Consider the following 22,779-nt stretch of genomic DNA (forward strand, 5'->3'; position numbering starts at 1 on the left):
ATTCCTTGCCCAGCTGGGAGCTGGAACACAGAGACATGGCTCTCAGAGAAGTAGGTTGTGGTCAATCGCTGATCCCAGTGTTGTCAAAATCCACTGATGTTGTTAATTCTTTCATGGGTATTGACAGGTTCCACTTTCCAGAGTTTCATCTAAAAACAGCAGTGAGAAAATGCCCAGAGCTGGAAGGGACCCACAGGGGTCATCCAGTGCATCTCCTGGCCCTGCCCAGACCCCCCAAAACCCCACCCTGTGCATCCCAACCACTCCTGGAGCTCTGGCAGCCCTGGGAATATGACCACTTCCAGCATTTTGGGATGTTCCACTTCCCAGGGACAGGATATTGAGCAGCTTTCAAGCTGGGGAAGCCTCTCTGGGGCAGAGGGAGGCAGTGGCAGCCCCCAAACTGCTGCTGGGGTGGGAGGTGGTGGCTTTGGTGGCACCTCTGTGCCAGCCTTGCACAGCTGGAATGGCCAGAGCTTAGATGGGGAATGTCATAAAACATAAAAACACCTCAGGATGGTCATTTGGCTTGTGGGGAGCTTTGGGAAGAGCTCCTCAAGGGTTGTTCACACTCTCAGGGCAGAGCTGGGCTCTCCTCTCTGCTTCTTGCTAAGCTGGCAGAACTTCCCCTCTCCCACACTTATATAAATCTCCCCAATTTCTAATTTTTTCCCTGAACTTCCATGCCTGTAATTGGGAAATTGGGATTGTCAGTGCAGGAATAGAACTCCTTTCCCCTCAGGAATAAAACTCCTTTTCCCTCAGGAATAAAACTCCATTTCCCTCAGGAATAAAACTCCTTTCCCCTCCACTGTCTGCTGAAGCAGGGGCTGTGCCTGGTCTCACACATCAGGCTGAGGGAAAAGCTGAGATGTGCCTGTGGAATAGATGGATTTGCTCCGGAGAACTCCAGATCTGATATCCCAGCAGATTCCAGCCTGTCCCATGGATCACCTGGATCAAGGTGTTCTCCCCCTGGCACAGCCTGAAGTTGTTTTTTCTCAAATAAAGGGGGGTGGTTTAGGCAGCCCTGGAGCTGCTGGTGGCATTTCCAGGGTGTCCCCCCAGCCCGGCTCAACCTCTGGCAGCCTCTCCCTGATCCCAAGGTCTCCAGGGATGAGTTTTTTCCAGCATTTCTGGCTCACTGGGCCCAGTTAAGGCTGGGAACAAACGTAATCACACCAAGGCAGCCGTGGAGAACAGCTCTGCACCATCCATCCTGATTTTCCTCAAGCTTGGCTTTATTTCTCTTTGCTCAAGGTCTCTGCTTGGGAGATTTATGATTCAGCTCTTTTGGTTTCTCCCAGCTTCTGTGGGAATCATTTTGTTGCTGAGGATTTTGCAGTGGGTTTTTTTTTTTTCCCCTCCCCTTTTTTTTATGGCTCTCCCCTGATTTATTTATGTTTGCCCCAGATAAATGGGAAAGCAGCCAAGTGAAAACTTCCCTGTTTGCCTCTGTGGGCTGGCAGGGATTTCAGCACAGCACCTGATGGGTTTATTTTTTACAGATTTTTTCTGTTTCTAGTTTTCTGTCCCCATTTCACACTGGGGTTGACTTGCCCATGGTTGGCCTGATTTTGTTGTGCCAGAGGGAAAATGGGGCAGTGACAAACAGGGAAATTCCTCCTCTCCAGGTGGGATTTGAGAGCAGGAGTGGAAGGGATCAGCTCCTGCTCCATCCCCAGGGAATGGTCACATTCCCAAGAGCTCCAGGAGGATTTGGACAACACCTTCAAGGACAGGGTGGGATTTGGGGGTGTCTGCAGGGCCTGGAATTGGATTTGATGATCCCTGTGGTTCCATTCCCTCTCAGGACACTCAGAACTGCATCCTTCAGCTGGTGACTCCCCCAGGTGTCACCACAACCAGGGCAGGATCTTGTTCTTGCATGGTTCTTCTGACCTGGGAAGATCCCAAAGCTCTTGGAAAAGCCTGGATCCATCTGCTCCTCATCCTCCCACAGCAGAGCTGGGCCTGGGGAGGAGCAGGGTGAGATCCCACCAGGGATGTGTTGGGATCATGTCTGTCCTGTCCTGGAGTGCCACCAGCCCTCACCTGGCACAGAGGGACCTCCTGCCTCTCCCTTGGGTCCATCACTGGCCCAGACTCAACAGGAATTCCCTCACATGAGGCCTCCTGCGGCTTTCCCTCAGGAATTCCCTGTGGAAGTGCCGTGCCTGAAGGCATTGAGCCTTCTCTCCAGGACAAACCCAACTTTGAAATCCTGAGGAAGGGAATGAAATCTGCCTTCAGAGCATCCAAATAAACCCTCAGTTGTCAGCTCATTGTCACCTTCATAACTCCTGCTTTCCCTCCCTTCCCTTCCTGGTGTGGATTTTGGAGCTCTCCCTCCTGCTGCCTCATTTTCTCTCTGTTCTCTGCTGAAGTTCCTCTGTTTGCTGATTTAAACCCCATTCTGCAACATCCAGACCTTCCCCAAATACATCAAAATCCTGGGAGGTGCTGCAATCCAGCATCAGAACTGGCTGCCTGGATGTGGCACCAACCACACTCCAGGTCTGAATTCCCAATGAGATAGGTTCTGTGTGAGCCTGGCTGCCTGAATTTGGCACAAACCACACTCCAGGTCTGAATTCCAGATGAGATATGTTCTGTGTGAGCCTGGCTGCCTGGATGTGGCACCAACCACACTCCAGGTCTGAATTCCCAATGAGATAGGTTCTGTGTGAGCCTGGCTGCCTGAATTTGGCACAAACCACACTCCAGGTCTGAATTCCAGATGAGATAGGTTCTGTGTGAGCCTGGCTGCCTGAATTTGGCACAAACCACACTCCAGGTCTGAATTCCAGATGAGATAGGTTCTGTGTGAGCCTGGCTGCCTGAATTTGGCACAAACCACACTCCAGGTCTGAATTCCAGATGAGATAGGTTCTGTGTGAGCCTGGCTGCCTGAATTTGGCACAAAGCTTGTTTCAGGTCTGAATTCCAGATGAGACAACACATTCTGCGTGGGTCTGGCTGCCTGAATGTGGCACAAACCACACTCCAGGCCTGAATTCCAGGTGTTTTTTGCCCCTCAGGCTCCATTTCATGGTTTTCCACACTGAGGAGTTCCACGACGTGCTGCGGATCTGGGACGGGCCGGTGGAGAACGGGATCCTGCTGAAGGAGATGAGCGGCTCGGGGCTGCCTGGGGACATCCACAGCACCTTCAACTCTGTCATCCTGCAGTTCAACACCGACTTCTTCACCAGCAAACAGGGCTTTGCCATCCAGTTCTCAGGTGGGATGTGCAGGCATTCCTCAAAAACGTGACCAGACCCAGAGGGAAACCCCAACCAAACCTCAGCCCTGCAAACACATTCATTTCAATTCTTTAGGGTGATATATTCCAATATTTACAGAGGATTCCAGGTTTGTGCAGTTGTTGGAGTGATAATAAACAGGGAGTGGTTGGGTGAGTGATGATGTGACTTTCCCTGGACTGAGACACACTGAAACATCTTCCCAAGTTTTGTTGTTTTTTGGGTTTTTTTCCATAACTTTCTGTCCAGGGTGCCATGCTTGGCTGGGGGAACAAGGCAGCATTTTGGGGAGAATTTCTGCTGGATTTCAGACCTTTGGGATGACCCAGACAGAGGCAGAGCTTTGTGTCACCCAGCACAGTGGTGCCATCCTCGGGTTTTTTTGCCAGATTTGTGTCTCATCCTGTCAGGAAGGACCAGCCTGGGCTGTTAACTTCCTTATCTCCAGCTGCACAGAAAGAGAGGGATTTCCTCTGGCTCTTTCAAGAGCAGCTTTCTCTAAACTGCCTGGCTGTAACAGACTCTCATCAACTTAGCAGGAAATAAGCTCCTGATCTGGAGCTGGGCTTTATTGACTGCTCCTGCTCAAAGCCTTTGTTCAGCAGGTGTGACTAAGCAGCCAGACCTGAGCTCAGACCTGTCCACTTTGGGATCTTGGGAGCTTTAATGAGGTGGATAAGCTCACAAAACTCCTATTACTCCAGGATTTTCCCTGCTGGTAAATCCTTTTCCCTGCTGTTGGCAGACCTTGAGCTCAGGCAGCAGTGAAGCTTTGCCTGTCCCCAGCTCAGGGGACATCTCAGACCTCAAAGAGAGGCAGCAACAAGTCTGGAATGGAAACAAACACATTTCTGAAAGGTCAGGCTTGATGCTTCACAGATCTTGAGGCTAAATTTCTCTGGCACTCAGGGGAAAGCGTGAAGTGCTGGTGGCTGGGTTGATTTTGCAGCATGTGCCTGGCACAGAACTCTCCAAAAACACCATGGAAGATCAGTGGGTGTCTGGCCTGATGGAGTAAACAGCCATGTGCACAATTCTACATCAAAGCTGCTCCCTGGGTGCTGCTCTTGAACTTGCTGGTCCCCAGAGCCTTTCCCAGCTGGAGTGGCAGATGCTCAGAGCAAAGGGAAAGGCACTTTTTGCGTGTGGGGGAACTTTTTGGGATGCTGAGGGAGGAGGGATGGGGAAACAAGGCATGGCCTGGATGTCTGGGTAAGGACAGAGCCTGAGGACAGCCGGTGCTGCATGCCTGGTGTTAAATAAGCACTGATATTCAAGAGTGCTTTAATTCCCTGCAGTGTCCACAGCCACCTCCTGCAACGACCCAGGGATCCCCCAGAACGGGAGCCGGAGCGGGGACAGCAGAGAGGCCGGGGACTCCATCACCTTCCAGTGCAACCCCGGCTACGCCCTGCAAGGGGAGGCCCAGATCACCTGTGTGCAGATCCAGAACAGGTTCTTCTGGCAGCCAGACCCCCCCACCTGCACAGGTACGGGCACAGATCCATGCTCTGGGCACAGGGACACAGATCTGTGACCTGGGCACAGGGACACAGGGCCCTGTCCTGAATTCATGGACACAGGGTCCTGTCCTGGGTACATGGACACAGATCTGTGACCTGGGCACAGGGACACAGGGCCCTGTCCTGGCTCAGGGGCACTGATCTGTGACCTGGGCACAGGGACACAGGGCCCTGTCCTGAATTCATGGACACAGGGTCCTGTCCTGGGTACATGGACACAAATCTGTGACCTGAGCACATGGACACAGATCCATATTCTATACCCATGGACACAGATTCATGTCCTGAATCCATGGACACAGATCTGTGACCTGTACCCGTGGACACAGATCTATGGTCTGGGCACATGGACAGAGGTACATAACTTGATAACATGGACACAGATCCATGTCCTGAACCCATGGAGACAGATCCATGTCCTGGGCACGTGGACACACATCCCTGTGCTGAATCCATGAACACAGATCCATGATCTGAGCACAGGGACACACATCCATGTCCTGAATCCACGGACACAGATCTGTGTCCTGAACCCATGAACACACATCCCTGTGCTGAATCCATGGACACAGATCCATGTCCTGAACCTAGCTGTAAAATTTCACCCCACACATCTTAAAAAAAGTAAGAAATATTTTTTAAAAGTATCTTTCAGGTCTCCAGAGTTGTGATAAAAAATGCTGATTTTCTAATACTTCAAATTGTGTTTAAAGTTTATTTTCCATCCAGTTTTATTTTCCATCCAATTTTCCATCCAATTTTATTTTTCCAAAAGGATTTGGAGCAATAATCAGTGAAATATCAGTAACTGGGGGAGAGGCAGCTTGGTTGGAGCTAAACTGGGAAAATTCAGTGTTAAATTTAGGGCTCATTTGGGGTATTTAGCATTTCAGATGTGTTTTCCCCTCTTTGTGGCACAACTGCCAAACAATCCGGGCTGGGAGAGACCCAGGAGGTTTGGGCCATTTGAAGTCTGCATTCCCCCCCAGTCCCAGGCAGCACTGGCTGGGTCCAGCTCCTGCTTCAAACCCTTGGAGACTCTGGGTGGGATTTTCAAAGGAATCCGAGGGTGTTGAACACTTGTCTCCCTCAGGCTTTTCAAAAATGAGTCCTTACATTTCAGTTTCTTCAGAGTTTTCCCCTGACATTGCAGTCTGGGAGGGGGAAGCACCCTTGTGGTTAAAGCTGGGGTGAATGGGCACAGAAGAGATGTTGGTGGGTTCTTCCAAGGCATTTTTGGGGGACTTTCAGCCAGATTTTCCATGTCTGTGCTGTGACTTCCTGGCATGTCCCAGGGGGATAAAAGTTCTCCATGCCTTAGTCTGGACTTGGTTGAAGTTGCTTTAAAGCTTTGGGGAAGGGTCTCTAATCTCTGTTTGGATATTTCTACACCAGTCCCACTGGGTTTTTCCTGATATTTTTCACATCAAAGCCCACAGGACAATCCCATCTACTCGTTCCTTGATGGAAAACCCTTCCAAGATTTATCCCATCACTTGTGTCCCATCCCAGCTCGTTTCCCTCTCTGTGAGCTGCTCTCAGACCCCTCCACAAGCTGTGCTCTCCTTGCTCTCATCCCATCGCAAATGTGGGAGGTTTGGTGGTTATTCCAAGGTATTTTTGGGAGGCCTTCAGCCAAATTTTCCATATCTGTGCTGTGGTTTCCTGGTGTGTCCCAGAAGGATAACGTTTCTCCATTTTGGGACTTGGAGAAAGGTCTCTAATCCCTACTATGACATTTCTAGACTGGCCCCACTGGGTTTCACCTGATATTTTTCTTGATATTTTTCTTTATCAAAGCCCACAGGGCAATCCCATGTGCTCACTCCTTCATGGAAAATGTTTCCAAGATTTATCCCATCATTTTTGTCCCATCCCAGCTCATTTCCCGCTCTGTAGCTGCTATCAGACCCCCTTCCTTTCACCCCAAATACGTGAGCGTTGATCTGGGGAATCTCAGAGCCCTCACAAGGAGCCTGCCAAAAAAAAAATGACAGGAAAAATACCAGTCATGTTTTGCCACAGTGAGAAACATGAGCAGGCGCTTTGAGCCTTAAAAAAGTAATAATTGATTTTTCAATCAGCTTGGCATTTAATGTGCTGGGAAGTGGAGTAAACACGGCGGAGCCATTTAGGCCCAGACGTGTTTTCACCTCGTTACAAGCGAGCAGGCCTTGACAGGGAGTTCCATAAATGCAGCAGAAAAGTGGAAGATCTCCCTCTCTCCCCTCCTGGCTCCTCACTTATGGATTTTAGGAAGGTCCTGGTGGCATCTTTGTGGTGTTTGTCCCCTGTGGAATGGCAGAGCCCTCACCTGGCAGAGCCACCACAACCTCGTGTCTGCATGACCCTGTCTCAGGGTCACTTCCTACTAAAACACCCCAGGATTCTGTGCTATCTCAAGCCCTTCTGTCTTATCACATCTCCTTTTTATTCCATTCCTGCTTCCCATTTGGTGCTTTGGAAGTCTCTGTGCTCCAAAGCCTCACCCTTGGTGGTTTTCCTGCAGCTCCCTGTGGCGGGATCCTGACGGGCCCGGCTGGGGTGATCCTGTCCCCGCAGTACCCGGAGCCATATCCCCCAGGGAAGGAGTGTGACTGGAAGCTGACAGTGTCCCCTGACTATGTCATTGCCCTGGTGTTCAACGTGTGAGTACCCAAGGGTTCTTGGGGAGGGACCACGTGGTTTGGTGCCATGGCCACAGGGAGGGGAGGGATGGTCTAGGTGTGGATGTCTGAACTCTGGGAAGGAGCCAAAGCTGATGGAAGTGCCCCATGCCCCTGGATAATCTGTTCCCAGACTTTTTCTTGCGGGGGGAGATCCTCATATTCCAGCTGCAGCTCCTCTTTGATGTGGCACAGCCCAGGAATCCCTGCAGCAGCTCCAGCTCAGGCTCTGTCTCTTGACTCCATCCCCACTCCTGGATTCCCCACTCCTGGGATGGAGGCAGGAATTTCCTCTGCCTGGCAGGATTTTGGAGCAGGAGCAGCTGGCATGAATGTCCTGTTTGGCAGAACTTTGGAGCAGGAGCAGCCAATCCCTACCCTGGGGTTCCACATCCCAGAACCTCAACCCGGAGATCTCCAGTGACAATTCCCAACTCCAAGCTCTCCTCCTTTGCTTTTGCAGCTTCAGCCTGGAGCCTGGCTACGATTTCCTGCACATCTACGACGGGCCTGACTCCCTGAGCCCCCTGATTGGGAGTTTTTATGGCTCCCAGCTCCCAGAGAGGATCGAGAGCAGCAGCAACAGCCTTTTCCTGGCGTTCCGGAGCGACGCCTCCGTCAGCAACGCCGGCTTCGTCATCGAGTACACAGGTGAGGGCAGAGGGCACACCTGGCCCAGCAGCTACCTGGGGCTTTCCTGGCCTTATTCCCAGATTATTCCACCTCGTTGGAACAGTGGGAGAGGCTCTAGATGCTGGGGAAAACTCCTTCCAGGAGGAATTCTGGTGTTTTGCCACCCCAGAAGCAGAGGGTGGAGAAAAGGAGGGAGAGAGTCCTTCTGACCCAGAACAGTGGGAGGAGAGAGGGAGGTGGAAAGGAATGGAGTGAAACAGAAAAGTGGTGCTCAAAGTGTCCAAAATTTGTGATCAAGACACCACTGAGCCCAGGAGTACCCAGGATTTAAAAGTTGAGGGTGCCAATGTGTGATGGGCAGTGGGGGTTGACCAGTCTATGGCTCCCAAAACAGGGAATTGGTGCTCTGGGGGAAAAAAATCCCATCCTTTTGTGCCCCATTCACTTGGATCACCTGGTGCAGCTGCTGTGGACAGGAAACCATGGGATCATCTGATTTTTCATGCAGAGAAGCAAAAGCAAGACCTGTGGGCTTTACAGTTTCCTGTTTCTCCTTCCACACTTTCCCCAAAATCTGAGCCCTTGATTTAATGCTTAAGCACACTTGAATTGTTCCCAGAGCCACTGCTCTCAGAAAAGCCCTTGTCTTTAATGAGCAATTTCCAAATGACAAAAGAGCAGGATTAATCAAAGCCTCTAATTATACTGCAGGCATGAAAAAAAAATAAGAGAAAGAAAAGAAAAACCAAAAAAAAAAGGCTGTTAGAAGAACAACATGAACAACATGGAGGAAAGAAATATCTAAGTCCTGAGAGCTCTGTAGTGTTCCCTGGAATGTTTGTATGGAAATGAGATTTTAAACTCTGCAGGGCCGAGAATTTTTCACTCTCTACCTGCCAGGAGTGTGGAGCAAGGTGGGGTTTGGCCTCTGCTCTCAGGGAACAGGGACAGGATGAGGAGCAGCCTCAAGTTGTGCCAGGGGAGGCTCAGGTTGGACATCAGCAGGAATTTCTGCATGAAAAAGGTGTCAGGCCTTGGAAGGGGTGGAATCCCCACCCCTGGAGGTGTCCAGGAATAAATGAAAGAATCCCAGACTGCTTTGGGTTGGAAAGGACCATAAAACCCATGCAGCTCCATAGGCAGGGACACTTCCACTGTCCCAGATCTCTCCCAGTTCCATCCAGCCTGGCCTTGGACACTCCCAGGGATGGGGAATCCAGGATTTCTCTGTGCCAGGGCCTCCCCATCTCCAGTATGATTTGTCCTTGTGGCACTCAGTGCTCTGAGCTGGTGACAAAGTGGGGATGGGTCACAGCTTGGACTTGATGGTCCTGAAGGGATTTTCCAGCCTCAGCAATCCTGGGATTGTGTGAAATCAAAGTTGTGCTTTACTGCTTGGGGTTTTGGGTGCCTGTGTGGGAACTGGAGCCTCCCTTCTCCCAGTGCTCCACAGGAGGGTCTGGAGCAGCCAGAATCCAAACCAAATCCCAGATCCACACCCTGCAAATGGTGCCAGTCCTTGTGAAAATCCCACACATTCCCAGGTGCAAAAAAATCCTTTAAAAGCCTCCCATTTCACTGATGAAAACAGCAGAAGAGCTGTGCCAGAGGAATAAAAATCCTGGAAAATTAATTTTTATTTAAAAATTTTTAATACTTTAAAAAAAAATTTATCTCTTTCCTTGCAGAGAACCCCCGGGAGTCCTGCTTTGACCCGGGCTCCATCAAGAATGGCACCAGGGTGGGCACAGACCTGAAGCTGGGCTCCACCATCACCTTCTACTGTGATGGGGGCTACGATATTGAGGGGGGCCCCACCCTCACCTGTGTCACGGGAGGGGATGGGAAACCCACCTGGAACAAGCCTCGCCCCACCTGTACAGGTAAATCCCATGGGAAGGGGCAGGGGGGAGGATCTGCCCAGAGCTGGATCCCTCAATGCATCCCACATGGAAAACTTAAAAATTAAGTGTTAATTTAGAGGGGTTTTCTCAGTTTTTCCCTAATTTTTGAGGGGTTTTACCAATAATTAGTTTTTATCATTTTTCAGGTGTTTAACAGCTCTTCTTTTAACAGGAAGAGCTGATTTCTGGGAGTTTTCTTGAGGGGTTTTTTTGGAGACAGACAGGAAACTGGACGTGGCTGATCCAGTGCCTGGCACAGGGCAGGAGTCAGGAATCCACTTAAACCCCGGCTAAACCTGATCCTTATTAATCCAAACCCTCAATCTTGGGCAGAGCTCAGTGACAAAACAAGGGGGTTTTTCCTTAGAGTTTTTCTGTGGTTATTTTGTTTTCCTTTCTGACTTCCTGGTTTGCAGTCAGACTTGAGCTGAGAAGGGAATCAAGAGGCAGCTGGTGGGCGGAAGGAATGAAATCCCTAATTTGGGAAGGCTCTGGCAGGGAAAACTGAGGAAAGGTGGCAAAAGGAGCTCATCCCCAGCTGTGAGGTGGGGAACAGTGCAAATCCCACATTAATTAGTGGTTTGATAATTCCACGTGGAGCCAGCACAAACCTGGGGTGGGATAAACCTGATATTTCCAATGAGAACTTTCAGGGTGCAGCACCTGGAGCAGGGAATGGTGGCTGGGGACATTTCCAGGCTCCAAGGATGCTCCATAATCTCTTCCCTTGCAGCTCCCTGTGGAGGGCAGTACACAGGCTCAGATGGAGTGGTCCTGTCCCCAAATTATCCCCAAAACTACACCAGTGGCCAGGTGTGCCTGTACTCCATCGTCGTGCCCAAGGACTATGGTACCATGCTCGGAATTTTTATGGGATTCTCTTCTTGCAACTCTTATTTTCTGGGGTTTTAATGCTGTTTTTTTTATAAGTGCATCCAGAACTGGAGATAAGGCAGATGGGAGAGTAGCAAGAGGTGCTGTTGGGTGCTCTTTGTGCTGGAGTCAGAGAAAATTCTGGATTTGTCCAGGTTTTGTCCAAAGCTCCACCCACAGGAGCCAATTACAGCTAATCAATAATTATTATTCCTCACTGGAATTCTGCACCTCCTGTTCCCTAGGCAGGGAAAGGGGATGAGTCACAGAAAATTCCCAAAGGGTTGGGAATCAGTGGGAAAAGGTGTTAATGAAGCCAGGGGAGGCTGCCTCTGGAATTTGGCATAAATAAAGGGCTCCCATTTTTCCAGGCTGTCACTCAGGCCTTGTCCCTGCCTGCAATAAAGGCAGCTGAAACACGGGACAAAAGTTGTGCTGGGAAAATAGATCCCAGTTTGGAATGCTGGGAATCCTGGGGGGTCCTGGGCAGGACCAGGGGTTGGGCTCGATGGTCCTTGGGGTCCATTTCAGCTCAGGGCATTCTGTGAGTCCATGAAAATGCCTTGGCTCCATGGCCTGGCTGTGTAGGGACAGCAGTGGGATGGCAGTGGGGACTGCAAAGGGACAGCAGTAGCATGGCAGTGGGGTGGGAGTGGGACAGCAGTGGGATGGCAGTGGGGACAGCACTGGGATTGAGTGGGGATGGCAGTGGCATGTTGGTGTGATGACCGTGGGGACAGCAGTGGGGACAGCAATGTAGGGACAGCAGTGTCACGATGTTGGGGACAGCAGTGGGGTGGCAGTGTGATGACACTGGGGACAGCAGCGTGGTGACAATGGGGACAGCAGTGGGATGCAGTGTGGTGACAATGGGGACAGCAGTGTGGTGATGCTGTGGGCAGCAGCGTGGTGATGATGGGGACAGCAGTAGGGGGACAGCAGTGGGATGGCAGTGTGATGACACTGGGGACAGCAGCCTGGTGATGCTGGGGACAGCAGTGGCTGGTCCCAGCCCTGTCCCTGTCCCTGTCCCCACAGTGCTCTTCGGGCAGTTTGCCTTTTTCCAGACGGCGCTCAATGACGTGCTGGAGGTGCACGATGGCCCCACGGAGCACTCTCGGCTGCTCAGCTCCCTCTCAGGCTCTCACTCAGGTAGGGAGCTGCTCCCTGTCCCCTCTCCCTGTCCCTGTCCCTGGGGAAAGCAGCTTTTTGACAGCTGACACCCAACACCTGTGGCTCATTCCTTCACCTCTGTCTCTCCCGTTCTCCCTCCTCCCCATCCAGGGGAATCTTTGCCTTTGGCCACCACCAACGAGATCCTCATCAAATTCAGCTCCAAGGGTCAATCCACAGCCAAAGGCTTTCATTTTGTCTACCAAGGTGAGTTCAGGTGTGTTCTGGAAGTGTCCTTGGGTCGCTCCCAGGGGTGTCCTGAGTGTCCTGAGCTGCTTTTGGTGTCTGGGGGTTCTGAGCAGGGAATATCACAGGGAATTAGGATTCCTTTGGGAGCAGAGCTCTGGCAGTGCTGTCTGGCTGCTGTGGGTACTTTGTATTCTGCCCTTTCATTCCCACTCAGCCTGAACCTTGCACATCCCAGGATTACCATCAGCCCCATCCCGGCGTCGTGCCCGGCGCCACACAGGGAATTTGGAGATTTATCCCGCAGCAATTCTTCCCAGTGGCATTTTTAGCACTTTGCTGGGTGTAAGCAGCTGAAATCCCGTCTGGCAGCTCGGAAATCCTCCCTCTGTGCGTGTCACAGGCTCGGGGCTGTCACACTCCTGCCCCTTGATCCTTTCAGTTACAGCTTTGTGCTGCACTGGGCGAGAACAACTCAGGGATTTTATGGGAGTAAATAGCAAATGATGCATGGAACAGTGGGAAAGCAGAAGGGATTTCTCACCCACATGCTCCCTGGAGTTATCTGTGGGAGCATCCAGGCTTTTGCTGCAAAGAGGGGACAGACACTGGCATGACCTGAGCCTTCTCCAGGGGTGAAGCAAAGCCTGGTTTGGATTTTGGAGTAGTTAGAGATCTGTTCTCTTGAATTCCTGCCTAATGAGTGTGAAACAGCCGTGGTTGTGATTGTAATCTTCAAAGAGCTCAGCAGAGCAAAGGTTTTGATGAAACCAGGGAAGGTTTCCTCCTCCCTCCTGCACGAGCTGCATGGGAAGCAAGGGGGAAAGGGTGATCCTGATTTGGATCTGCCTGGCCAGACTCTAATTAGCTAAACACTCATAAATTTCAAGCAACTCAGAGGAAAATATTAATTGAATTCTTCCTTGGCAATAGACCTGGGTTTTTTTGATGAGTTTTTCTCCTCACTTATCTGCCAGACTCATTCCTGTCTTTGACTGTAATTCTCAGTATTCAACAGGAATATCAACAATTTCAGCATCATCACAACTTCAATCCCCCTTTTCTCTCTTTTCCAAAGAAGATTTTTTCCCAATTGCTGTTCCTTCATGGCCATGAGGCCCAGGGGGCTGAGGAACCCAAAGGGTTCCCCATGGAGGGGTTTAGGTACAATCAGTCAATGGCCAAGTTTGGATTCAGCCCCTCCTTGGGATTTAGGAACAATCAGCCAATGGTCTGTTTGGATTGAGCTCCTCTTTGGGGTTCAGGGACAATCAGCCAATGGCCAAGTTTGGATTCAGCCCCTCCTTGGGATTTAGGAACAATCAGCCAATGGTCTGTTTGGATTGAGCTCCTCTTTGGGGTTCAGATACTTTGGGGTTTAGGAACAATCAGCCAATGGTCTCTTTGGATTGAGCCCCTCTTTGGGGTTTAGATACTTTGGGGTTTAGGTACAATCAGCCAATGGTCTCTTTGGATTGAGCTCCTCTTTGGGGTTCAGGGACAATCAGCCAATGGCCAAGTTTGGATTCAGCCCCTCCTTGGGATTTAGGAACAATCAGCCAATGGTCTGTTTGGATTGAGCTCCTCTTTGGGGTTTAGGTACAATTAGTCAGTGGTCATGTTTGGATTGAGCCCCTCCTTGGGGTTTAGGAGCAATCAGCCAATGGTCTGTTTGGATTGAGCTCCTCTTTGGGGTTCAGATACAATCAATCGACGATCAAGTCTTCGCCCAACACCTCTCAGGGTTTAGCTACTCGGTGATTTCACTGTAAAACTGACGAATCTCTACTGCACCAGCTGCCATGCCAACACTAACCCTGTTGTCTGCCTCCCCTGCCCTGGCAGCCGTGCCCCGCACCAGCGCCACGCAGTGCAGCTCGGTGCCGGAGCCGCGGCACGGCCGGCGCCTGGGCAGCGACTTCGCCGTGGGCGCCGTGGTGCGCTTCGAGTGCAGCCCCGGCTACAGCCTGCGCGGCTCCCCTGCCATCCAGTGCCTGGCCATGCCCGGGGCCCTGGCCCAGTGGAACTCCTCCGTCCCCACCTGCGTGGGTAGGTGTCGCCCTGGGTTTTTTTTTTTGAAGTTTTTCTAAGCGTTCTGATGTTTGTGTTATTGTAACGAACTTTCTCGCACGCTTTAAGGTAATAACTCATTGTTTTGCATTCTTTTGTGAAATTTGATGGGCTGTTGGTTTATCCGGTGTCATTGGAGAGGTGGCACTGCCACCCTCCAATCCACTGTCACTTTTGGAAATCTATAAATGTTAAAGTAAGAAATTAAATGCCCTCTTTCTGCCTTGGAAAGCTGCATGTCCATGTAATTTTATTTTGTGTGCTATAGCGAGAGGTTGGTGGCACTGGGGGAGGTGGGTGGCGTTGGGAATGTCATTCGGAGTGATGCCACTCTCTGGGTTGTCCTGGAAAGGGGCAGGATTGGATGTTGGTCGTGTTTGTGGGTCTCTTCCAGCCTGGGGTGTTCTGTGGGAAAAAATCAACAGCAAACCAAAACACTAATGAATATGAATGTAAATGTAAATTAATGAAGTGTAAAATACTTCTTTAAAACCTCCTGTAGTTCTATCCAGAAAGGTTATCCCATCCTTGGAAGTGTCCAAGGCCAGGTTGGACAGGGATTGGAACAACCTGGGATAGTGGAAGGTGTCTGGGTGAGGGGATTTGGTGATCTTTAGGGTTCCTTCCCACCCAAACTGTTCCATGATTGTCTGATAAAATACAAAGCCCAGCCTGGCTCTGAATAAGAACAGTTTAACCCCAAATTCCGGGGAATTGACATTTTTGATCCAGTACTCTTGTGAGATCTGGGACAGCATCTCAAATAAATCAGATCTGGCTGAAAGCTGCTTTCAACTCCTCTGAAGGAGAGCAGCTCCTGAAGATCATCCTTGAGTGTTCACCACACCCGAGGAATGTGCCAAAAGTTTCACGAAAAAGTTCCTGTAAAGAGGATTATTCCTACAAATCTCATCCTTAAATCACAGCCAGCTCTTGATTTCTTGTCATGTTAACGATGTTTTTAGCAAAACCAATTCCTTCTGCTTTCCTCATGGCAGTGCCCTGCGGGGGGAACCTGACAGAGAGGAAAGGAACCATCCTGTCCCCAGGCTTCCCTGAGCCCTACCTGAACAGCCTCAACTGCGTGTGGAAGATCTCGGTGCCCGAGGGAGCAGGGATTCAGGTACAGCCAGGACAGACAGGAGGACACTCAGGGCCATCTGCTGCTCTCAGAGAGGCCATGTGTTGGGAAGTCGCTGCTCCTTGTAGGACAGGGATGGATTCATGTGGAATTCTCTGGAATCAGGCATTCGTTTACTGCCAGGATTAGGCAGGGACTCGTTGGTGATGTTTGTGACCAGGCAAGGCTGGGGCTGTGCCAGGAGAGGGTCAGGGTGGATTTAGGGAAAGGTTCTTCTTCCCCAGAGGCTGTTTGGGCACTGCCCAGGCTCCCCAGGGAATGGGCACAGCCCTGAGGCTGCCAGAGCTCCAGCAGCATTGTCAGGGAGGCACAGGGTGGGATCTGGGGAAGAGCAGGACTGTGCTCCCTCAGTGTGACCCTTACTCTGGCACAAAAGAGGGGGAATTTTGGTTAAATTTTAGAAAGAAGTTTTTTATTATGGTTGTCAGGGATGCTGTGGGTGCTTGAACCCTGGAAGTGTCCAAAGCCTGATTGAGCAGGGCTTGGAGCAGCCTGGGATAATGGGAGGTGTCCCTGCCCACAGCAGAGATTTTGGGGCAAAATAAGCTTTTAAATCCATCCCAATCCCTTAAAATTCTTTGATCCCACATTTTTGGGCCCCCACCAGTGCTGGGGTCTCCACTTCCACGTGGCACCGGGATCTGCTGTCACCTGGTCACGAGCCATCAGCTTCCCTGGGACTTCCAGGGGGGACAAAAAGCCCTTGGAGAAAGGTTTTGGGTTTTCAGGATCTGAAACAGCTGCAGGGAGGGGTCTCAGGGCAGCCCCCAGGGAGGGAATGACCACGGAGCTGGAGCTGGATCCAGCCCGGCTCCACTTCCTCTGGGTTCTCCATTATTAGATCTTAATTCCAGCATCACTTTACCCCCTTTTTGCGCAACAATTAAAGGTTAAACAACTGTAAATCAGGGAAGGAGGTGAAATTGAAGCTTTCTTGGTAGCAGCACTCAGGAGCAGGATTTTTATGTAATCAGGGTAGAAGCTGGCACTTCTGCCATGAATTATTCATTCCCGGAGCAAACCTTCCTGAGTGAATTAATTTATACACGTGGCAGTAAATAGATGCAGATCCCTTGTGAATCCACATGTCAGACTAGAATTAGGACCTTAAAAATGTTTATTCCGTTAAGCTGGAGGAGGGGGGAGAGAGGAGAATAAATAATTTAGGCGGTGTAAGAGCAAACAAAACGCTCATTCTCACTCCACTTCCAATAATGTAAATCACAATAGGGGTGTAATGAGGCAGGAAAAAAGGGGAAAAAGGGTCAGTGGGAGCAGTGATGGCTCCGTGGGGGTCACTGCGATTCCTGCTGGGTGAACTCCACTCACTTTCTGCTAAAAAAAAACACTTGGGAGGAACTTTACAACCGGTTTTATTACCCGGAGTAAATCAAGGAGGAAATGGGTTTAAATGGCTGAAGTGGGGGGATTGGTTTTTTATTATTATTTATTTGTTTTCAAACGGGGGGGGGGGTGGTTTGATTTGATGTTCAGCAAGGCAGAGGTAAGTGGGGAATTGGGTTGGATGAAGAAATCAGGGAATAAGATTTGGGGAGAAAGGGAGAGGGTTCACATGTGTGTAGAGAAAGTTTGAGGGCAGTGAAGTCTCCTCACTGCTCGTTTTGCCCAATTTTTCAGCCCTCTCCTTGTTTGGAGCCAAGATGTACAACTCATTTATGCCCCTGATTTATCTTAAAGATTCGTTTGGATTTTTTTTTTTCTGCCAATTTAATTTGAGATACCCAATGTTGGAAAATCTCATCCAGACCTTCCAGATTAAATGTGGATTTTCCCCAAAACCTGTGGCTTTTGCTCAGATTTTCTGCCTCACTCTCACCCCATTCACCAAACTCAGGTTTTTAATGGGACATGAAGGCTTTGAACCAGCAGCATTTAGAATTTAGGCAAAATCCCTGTTAATGGTAATCCTGGCAAACAAAGCTGTGCAATTCCATGGAGATCCTCACTCAAGCACGAGCTGCTTTTCGGTATAAATGCCGATTTCTCAGCTCTGTTTTTCAGTATAAATGCAGATTTCTCAGCTCTCCCGATGTTTCTCATCCAAGGATTTGTGTTGATGTTCCAGCTAATGGAGTCAAGCGCTTTCCTAAGGCCTCCAAACCTTGTGGGGCATGGCAGGGAAAGGTGAAATCTGAAAATGCACTCGAGTGATTCCACTAAAAGCTGAGGAACAAGGCAGGAACTTGATTGGATTTTTGAAATCCTGTTGTTTAATGTGAGATGTTTTTTGGGTTAATTTTATCTCCGGGTTGCTGCTGGTTGCTCTCGTTTGAAAGGGCTCAAAGTCTTCAGGGATTTCTCCAAACAGAGGGAAAAAAGGCTGGGATTCTCAGCAGCTGTAAATGAGACTTTCCAGGAGCTCTGGAGAAGCAGCAGAAAATAGCATTTCTGTTTGGAAGTTTGGGGGGAAAATAGCTGGAAAATCCCAGTGGGAATGGTCAAAGGCAGAAGTCTCCAAGTTTTGCCCGTGCTGAACCCCCAGAGTGTGTAAACTCAATTAGTAACCCTTTAATTGCTATAAATTTTATTTATTCCAATTATTTCGGGGTTTTTTTTTCTTTGTTTTGTTTCTCTCTGCAGATCCAGGTGATCAGTTTTGTCACAGAGCAGAACTGGGATTCCCTGGAAGTGTTTGATGGAGGAGACAACACAGCCACCATGCTGGGGAGCTTCTCTGGTACGTGGCCCTCGAGCCCATCAGTTCCTGCCTCATTTCATTCACCTCACAAAATTAAACTTAAAAAAGCATGAAAAGCTAGGAATAGATTTAAAGGGAATCATGTGCTCTCTTGGGTTGGGAATTTCAGCTGCATCTGCCTGTGGGAAGTGTTGGGAGGGAACCTTAAGCACAAAAGCAGTGGGGTTTTATTCCTGGAAATGGGAATTCCCTCCGCTCTGCTGGGATGTGAGGCCACCACACCTGCCAGGGTGACCAGAATGGGTGAAGGGCTAGAAAACAAACTCTATTTTTCCTTGGAATTTTTGTATTTCCTATGGAATCCTTGTATTTTCCCTTGAATTGTGGCTTTTAGCAGAGCGGGGAGGAGCCAAGCTCCAGGAGCTTTGAGAAGTCTTCAAACGCAGCACCACTGGCAGAACAACGGCCCAAAATCTTGTTTATTTTCCCAATGTTCCCTGAGCTTGGCAGGAGAAGGGTCTGGGCTGGAGCTGCCTTGTCCTGCTGCTGCAGCAGCTTGCAGGGGATGAAGGAATCCCGAATTTTCCCGGATCCCTGTGCTCCACCCACGCTGTTTCCCATCCCTTGATGCTTTTTGTCTGTCGGTGGCCAAGCTCCACGGGCTGAAATCCAGGAGCAGCCACTGGAAAGGCCCTGGGTATTTCTCAATTGGCCTCATTAGGAAGAACCTGATCAAAACCAAGAGGAGCTCGTTAAGTTGAAAGGACTTTGTGTTGTCAGCCTCTCCTGCCGCAAATCTCCCAGGAGGGGAGAGAGCTCCTCTCCACTGCCTTTGTGCACCTCTTGTTTTGCCAGGAACCACGGTGCCTGCGCTGCTCAACAGCACTTCAAACCAGCTCTATCTGCATTTCTATTCCGACATCAGCGTCTCTGCTGCCGGCTTTCACCTGGAATACAAAAGTAAGAGCAGCTCCAGCCTTGATCCCGCAGCTCCTGGGAGATGGGGAGGTGCCTGCGGGGCTGGAGAAGAGAGAGAAGGAGCTGCTGTGGCTCCTTGTTCCCAGGGAGGGAGTGATAAATAGAGAAAAGATGGAGCAGAGGGGTGGGATGGTCCTCATTGTGCTCTTGGTGGCTTTGTGGTGGCACAAAGGGGTAAAAACCCATGGGTGCAGGGCTGGGATCTGGGTTTGGGGAGTGCTGCTTGCCAGGGGCTGGCAGAGACTTGCAGCTCTTGGCATTCCCTGCTGGAACCTGCAGCAGACCTGGACATGTCCTCATCCCAAAAATCCTGGCTGGAAGGGTCCTCAGAGGCCATCCTGTGGGAGAAAGCAGGGTCAGAACAGAGACAAAACTCAATTTGCACATTTTGATGGAGCCTGAGCTTGGAAAAACTGCAGGGATGGGGCTGCACAAACACCCTGGGCAGCCCTGCTCACAGCTGAGGGCTGAACTCGATGTTACCAGTGTTACCAGTCAGTGTTATCAGTGCTGTTATCAGTGTGGGGTCTCTGCAGTGTTTTAGGTGGCTGCTGGGGGTGTTCCCCTCCCTCAGCTGCTGGATGTGCTCAGAGTGTCCAGGCCCTGCACAGGAGCATTCCCAAGGTGGTTGATCCTCCTTTTCCAGCCTCCAGTTGAGGGAGGCACAACCTGTGGAAGCTCTGTGGTCGTGTGGGCACCCACTCCTCTCAATAAAATATTAAAAACACCTTAAAAAGGTCTTTAAGGTCCCCTCCAACCCAAATTCTGTGGTGGTGTGGAGCACTTGAGCGGATTCTCAGGATCCCAACACCCCCTGGAATGGCAGCACTTCGCTCCTAGCAAGCCTCATGCCAGGATTTTTTGGGAATACAGACCCCAGCACGTGGCTAAATGTGGTTCTAGACAGAGAATGTGTTTTCAAAAAGAAATCCCCAGCGGTGAGAACAAACCTGACTGAGGCAGGGAAGAGAATCCTTTGGGAAAGAGCTGTCAGGTTTGGATGGGGATGACAAAAATTCATTTTCCCCTGGGTCTGTGTTTGATTCCTGATGTCTGATCAGGAGAGGTGCAACAGCCCAGCCTGGGGTCTGTTATTGCCAGTGTTGGATGACCCCGGCAGAGAATCATGGAATATCCTGGGCTGGAAGGATCCACCAGGATCCAGCCCTGACCCTGCACAGGCACCCCAACAATCCCACCCTGTCCAAGCACTCCTGGAGCTCTGGCAGCCTTGGGAATGTTCCCATTCCCTGCACCCTCTGGGGGAAGAGCCTTTCCCTAAATCCAACCTAAACATTTTGGGGTTGTCCTGCAGAGCCAGATGATCCTTGCAGGTCCCAGCTCAGGATATTCCACGATTTTCCCAGCTCTGCTGCTGTGTGAGGCTGGATTTGGTGCCACTGAGCCCAGCAGCAGTGAGGGGGTGCAGGAGGGCACTGCCAGCTCTGCCCAGCCCATCCAAGGGCAGGGCCAGGGCTGGGAGCCAGCCTGGAGCTCCTGCAGCTCCCTGGCTCATCCCGGGCTGGGCTGGCCGTGTCCCACAGCAGAGCAGGGAATGCTGAGACACCTGGGGACAGCTGTGGCTGTGTCCCCAGCCCTCGTGGGGCACGGCAGGGCTGCTGGGCACTGGGGCTGCTTCTGAGCAGGGCTCTGCTCTCTGGAGCCAAGCCACCTTCTGCTGCTTTGGGTTCTTTCCAAGGCTGCAAATGGATTTTCGGATGGTGCAGTTCACTCTGGAGAGTGGCCACAGGAATGCTGCCCAAGGAGCTGGGGCTGCCACATCCCTGAGGGGTCCCAGGGCAGCCTGGCAGGGTGGGAGGTGTCCCTGCCCAGGCAGTGGGATTTGGGTGATTGGGGACCCTTCCCACCCAAACCAGTGGGAGATTCCCTGCAATGGCACAGCTGGGACTGCTTTGAAGCCAAGCAGCACAAAACCTTCCAGGATTTGCTGCCTTTACTCACTGAAACCTTGTCCATTATTGAATCCGGCAGGATTACAGCCACCACAGGATTGGGAGGGAAAAAATGTGCCCAGCCTGTGCTCTGGGAGCTGCAGGAATCCTCCTGCTGTGACTCTGTTTCTTCTCCACCTCTATTCCAATCAATAAATCCTTTGAGCACCCTCCTGCAAAAATCATGGCCAGGTTTTTCATGAGCCTGGGGATTATCAGCCCTGTCTGTTTCCGTGGCTGAGGAAATTAATAGGTGTTGATTTTCAGGGCAGCTGGAAATAATGTGATTTCTGCTCTGTTTGTACAATTGGAATCTCCCAGCCCTGAGCCCTGGGTTTTTTTCTGTGTTCCTTCTGGCAGGAAGTTGGGAGAGATGAGCTTAAAACAGGGGAGGAAAACTCAGGTTTCTCCCTCACTGTGGTACTCAGGCTGAGCTCTTACCTCTGCATGCTCCAAAGCCGGGAACAATTTGGGACTGAGTGAAAGCCACTGATGTGAAGGAGAAGTTATTTAAAGCCATTTTCCCTCCTGCCTCTCTGAAGGTCAAGCAGCACATCCAGGAGCGGGGAGGGAAGCGTGACTGGGCTTTAGGAGGAGACTCAGCCTCTCCTCACTCCTTTTCTCTTCATTTTCCCCCTGCCTGGGGCTCTGTGGGGCTGGAGCAGAGCAGGAGCCCTTGCAGAGATGCAGGAGGTTATCGTGGAGAGGCAGCTGCCAGCACTGGGAGGGAGAGGTGTGAGGAGCCTGCAGGATTGCTTTTATCTCCCTGGGCTGTGCAGAGGGGAGAGGGAGACCTGGGGAGGAGAGGGAGATGGGGAAAGAAAGGAGAGGGGGATTTGGGGAGGAGAGAAGGAAAGGAAAGGAAAGGAAAGGAAAGGAAAGGGAAAAAGGAAAGGAGAGCCCATCACCTCACGAGATGTCACAGGTTGTTAATTGGGTTTGCAGCAGGATAATTGGGTTCCCAGCTGTACATGTGGGGATGGAAATGGGCTGTCCTTGGAGAATCCAAAGGAAACATCATTTCTCCACCCAGAGTCTGCAGTGGCGGTTGGTCAATGGGAGTGGGGTCAAACAAAAAGTGTGTTCCCATCCCTCCAGCCCCCAGCACAGCCCCATCCCCACTCCCTGAGCTCCCATCTCCCTTTCCCCCACAGCCGTGGGCCTTTCCAGCTGCCCGGAGCCGGCGGTTCCTGGGAATGGGCTGAAGATCGGCGAGCGCTACCTGGTGAACGACGTGGTGTCCTTCCAGTGCGAGCCCGGCTACGCCCTGCAGGTACAACCCCTGCTGCAGGTACAACCCTTGCTGCAGGCGAAACCTACCCTGCAGGTACAACCCCTGCAGGTACCAATCTGCAGGTACCAATCCTGCAGGTACAACCCCTGCTGCAGGTACAACCCCTGCTGCAGGTACAACCCCTGCTGCAGGTACAACCCCTGCAGGTACCAATCTGCAGGTACCAATCCTGCAGGTACAACCCCTGCTGCAGGTACCAACCCTGCAGGTACAACCCCTGCAGGTACCACCCCTGCTGCAGGTACCAATCCTGCAGGTACAACCCCTGCTGCAGGTACCATCCAATCCTGCAGGTACCAACCCTGCAGGTACCACCCCTCCTGCAGGTATCAACCCTGCAGGTACCAACCCTGCAGGTCCCAATCCCTCCTGCAGGTACCACCCCTCCTGCAGGTATCAACCCTGCAGGTACCAACCCTGCAGGTCCCAATCCCTCCTGCAGGTACCACCCCTCCTGCAGG

The 22,779-nt window shown here is 51.1% G+C and overlaps 1 protein-coding gene across 1 annotated transcript in view; it reads left to right on the top strand.

Moving 5' to 3' along the window:
- Positions 1 to 22,779, top strand: part of CSMD2 (CUB and Sushi multiple domains 2) — a 243,818-nt gene that overhangs the window by 178,529 nt on the left and 42,510 nt on the right. The window contains exons 27-39 of the mRNA XM_039733794.1: positions 3,042 to 3,244; positions 4,565 to 4,756; positions 7,299 to 7,437; positions 7,919 to 8,106; positions 9,777 to 9,971; positions 10,726 to 10,842; positions 11,904 to 12,017; positions 12,150 to 12,245; positions 14,070 to 14,273; positions 15,293 to 15,417; positions 18,037 to 18,133; positions 18,950 to 19,054; positions 22,179 to 22,297. Of these exons, the coding sequence (XP_039589728.1) occupies positions 3,042 to 3,244; positions 4,565 to 4,756; positions 7,299 to 7,437; positions 7,919 to 8,106; positions 9,777 to 9,971; positions 10,726 to 10,842; positions 11,904 to 12,017; positions 12,150 to 12,245; positions 14,070 to 14,273; positions 15,293 to 15,417; positions 18,037 to 18,133; positions 18,950 to 19,054; positions 22,179 to 22,297 (1,894 nt within the window). The remainder of the gene's footprint in view (positions 1 to 3,041; positions 3,245 to 4,564; positions 4,757 to 7,298; positions 7,438 to 7,918; positions 8,107 to 9,776; positions 9,972 to 10,725; positions 10,843 to 11,903; positions 12,018 to 12,149; positions 12,246 to 14,069; positions 14,274 to 15,292; positions 15,418 to 18,036; positions 18,134 to 18,949; positions 19,055 to 22,178; positions 22,298 to 22,779) is intronic.

The sequence above is a fragment of the Passer montanus genome, unplaced genomic scaffold (genome assembly GCF_014805655.1).
Source record: "Passer montanus isolate IOZ18808 unplaced genomic scaffold, ASM1480565v1 scaffold89, whole genome shotgun sequence".
Classification (NCBI taxonomy): domain Eukaryota; kingdom Metazoa; phylum Chordata; class Aves; order Passeriformes; family Passeridae; genus Passer; species Passer montanus.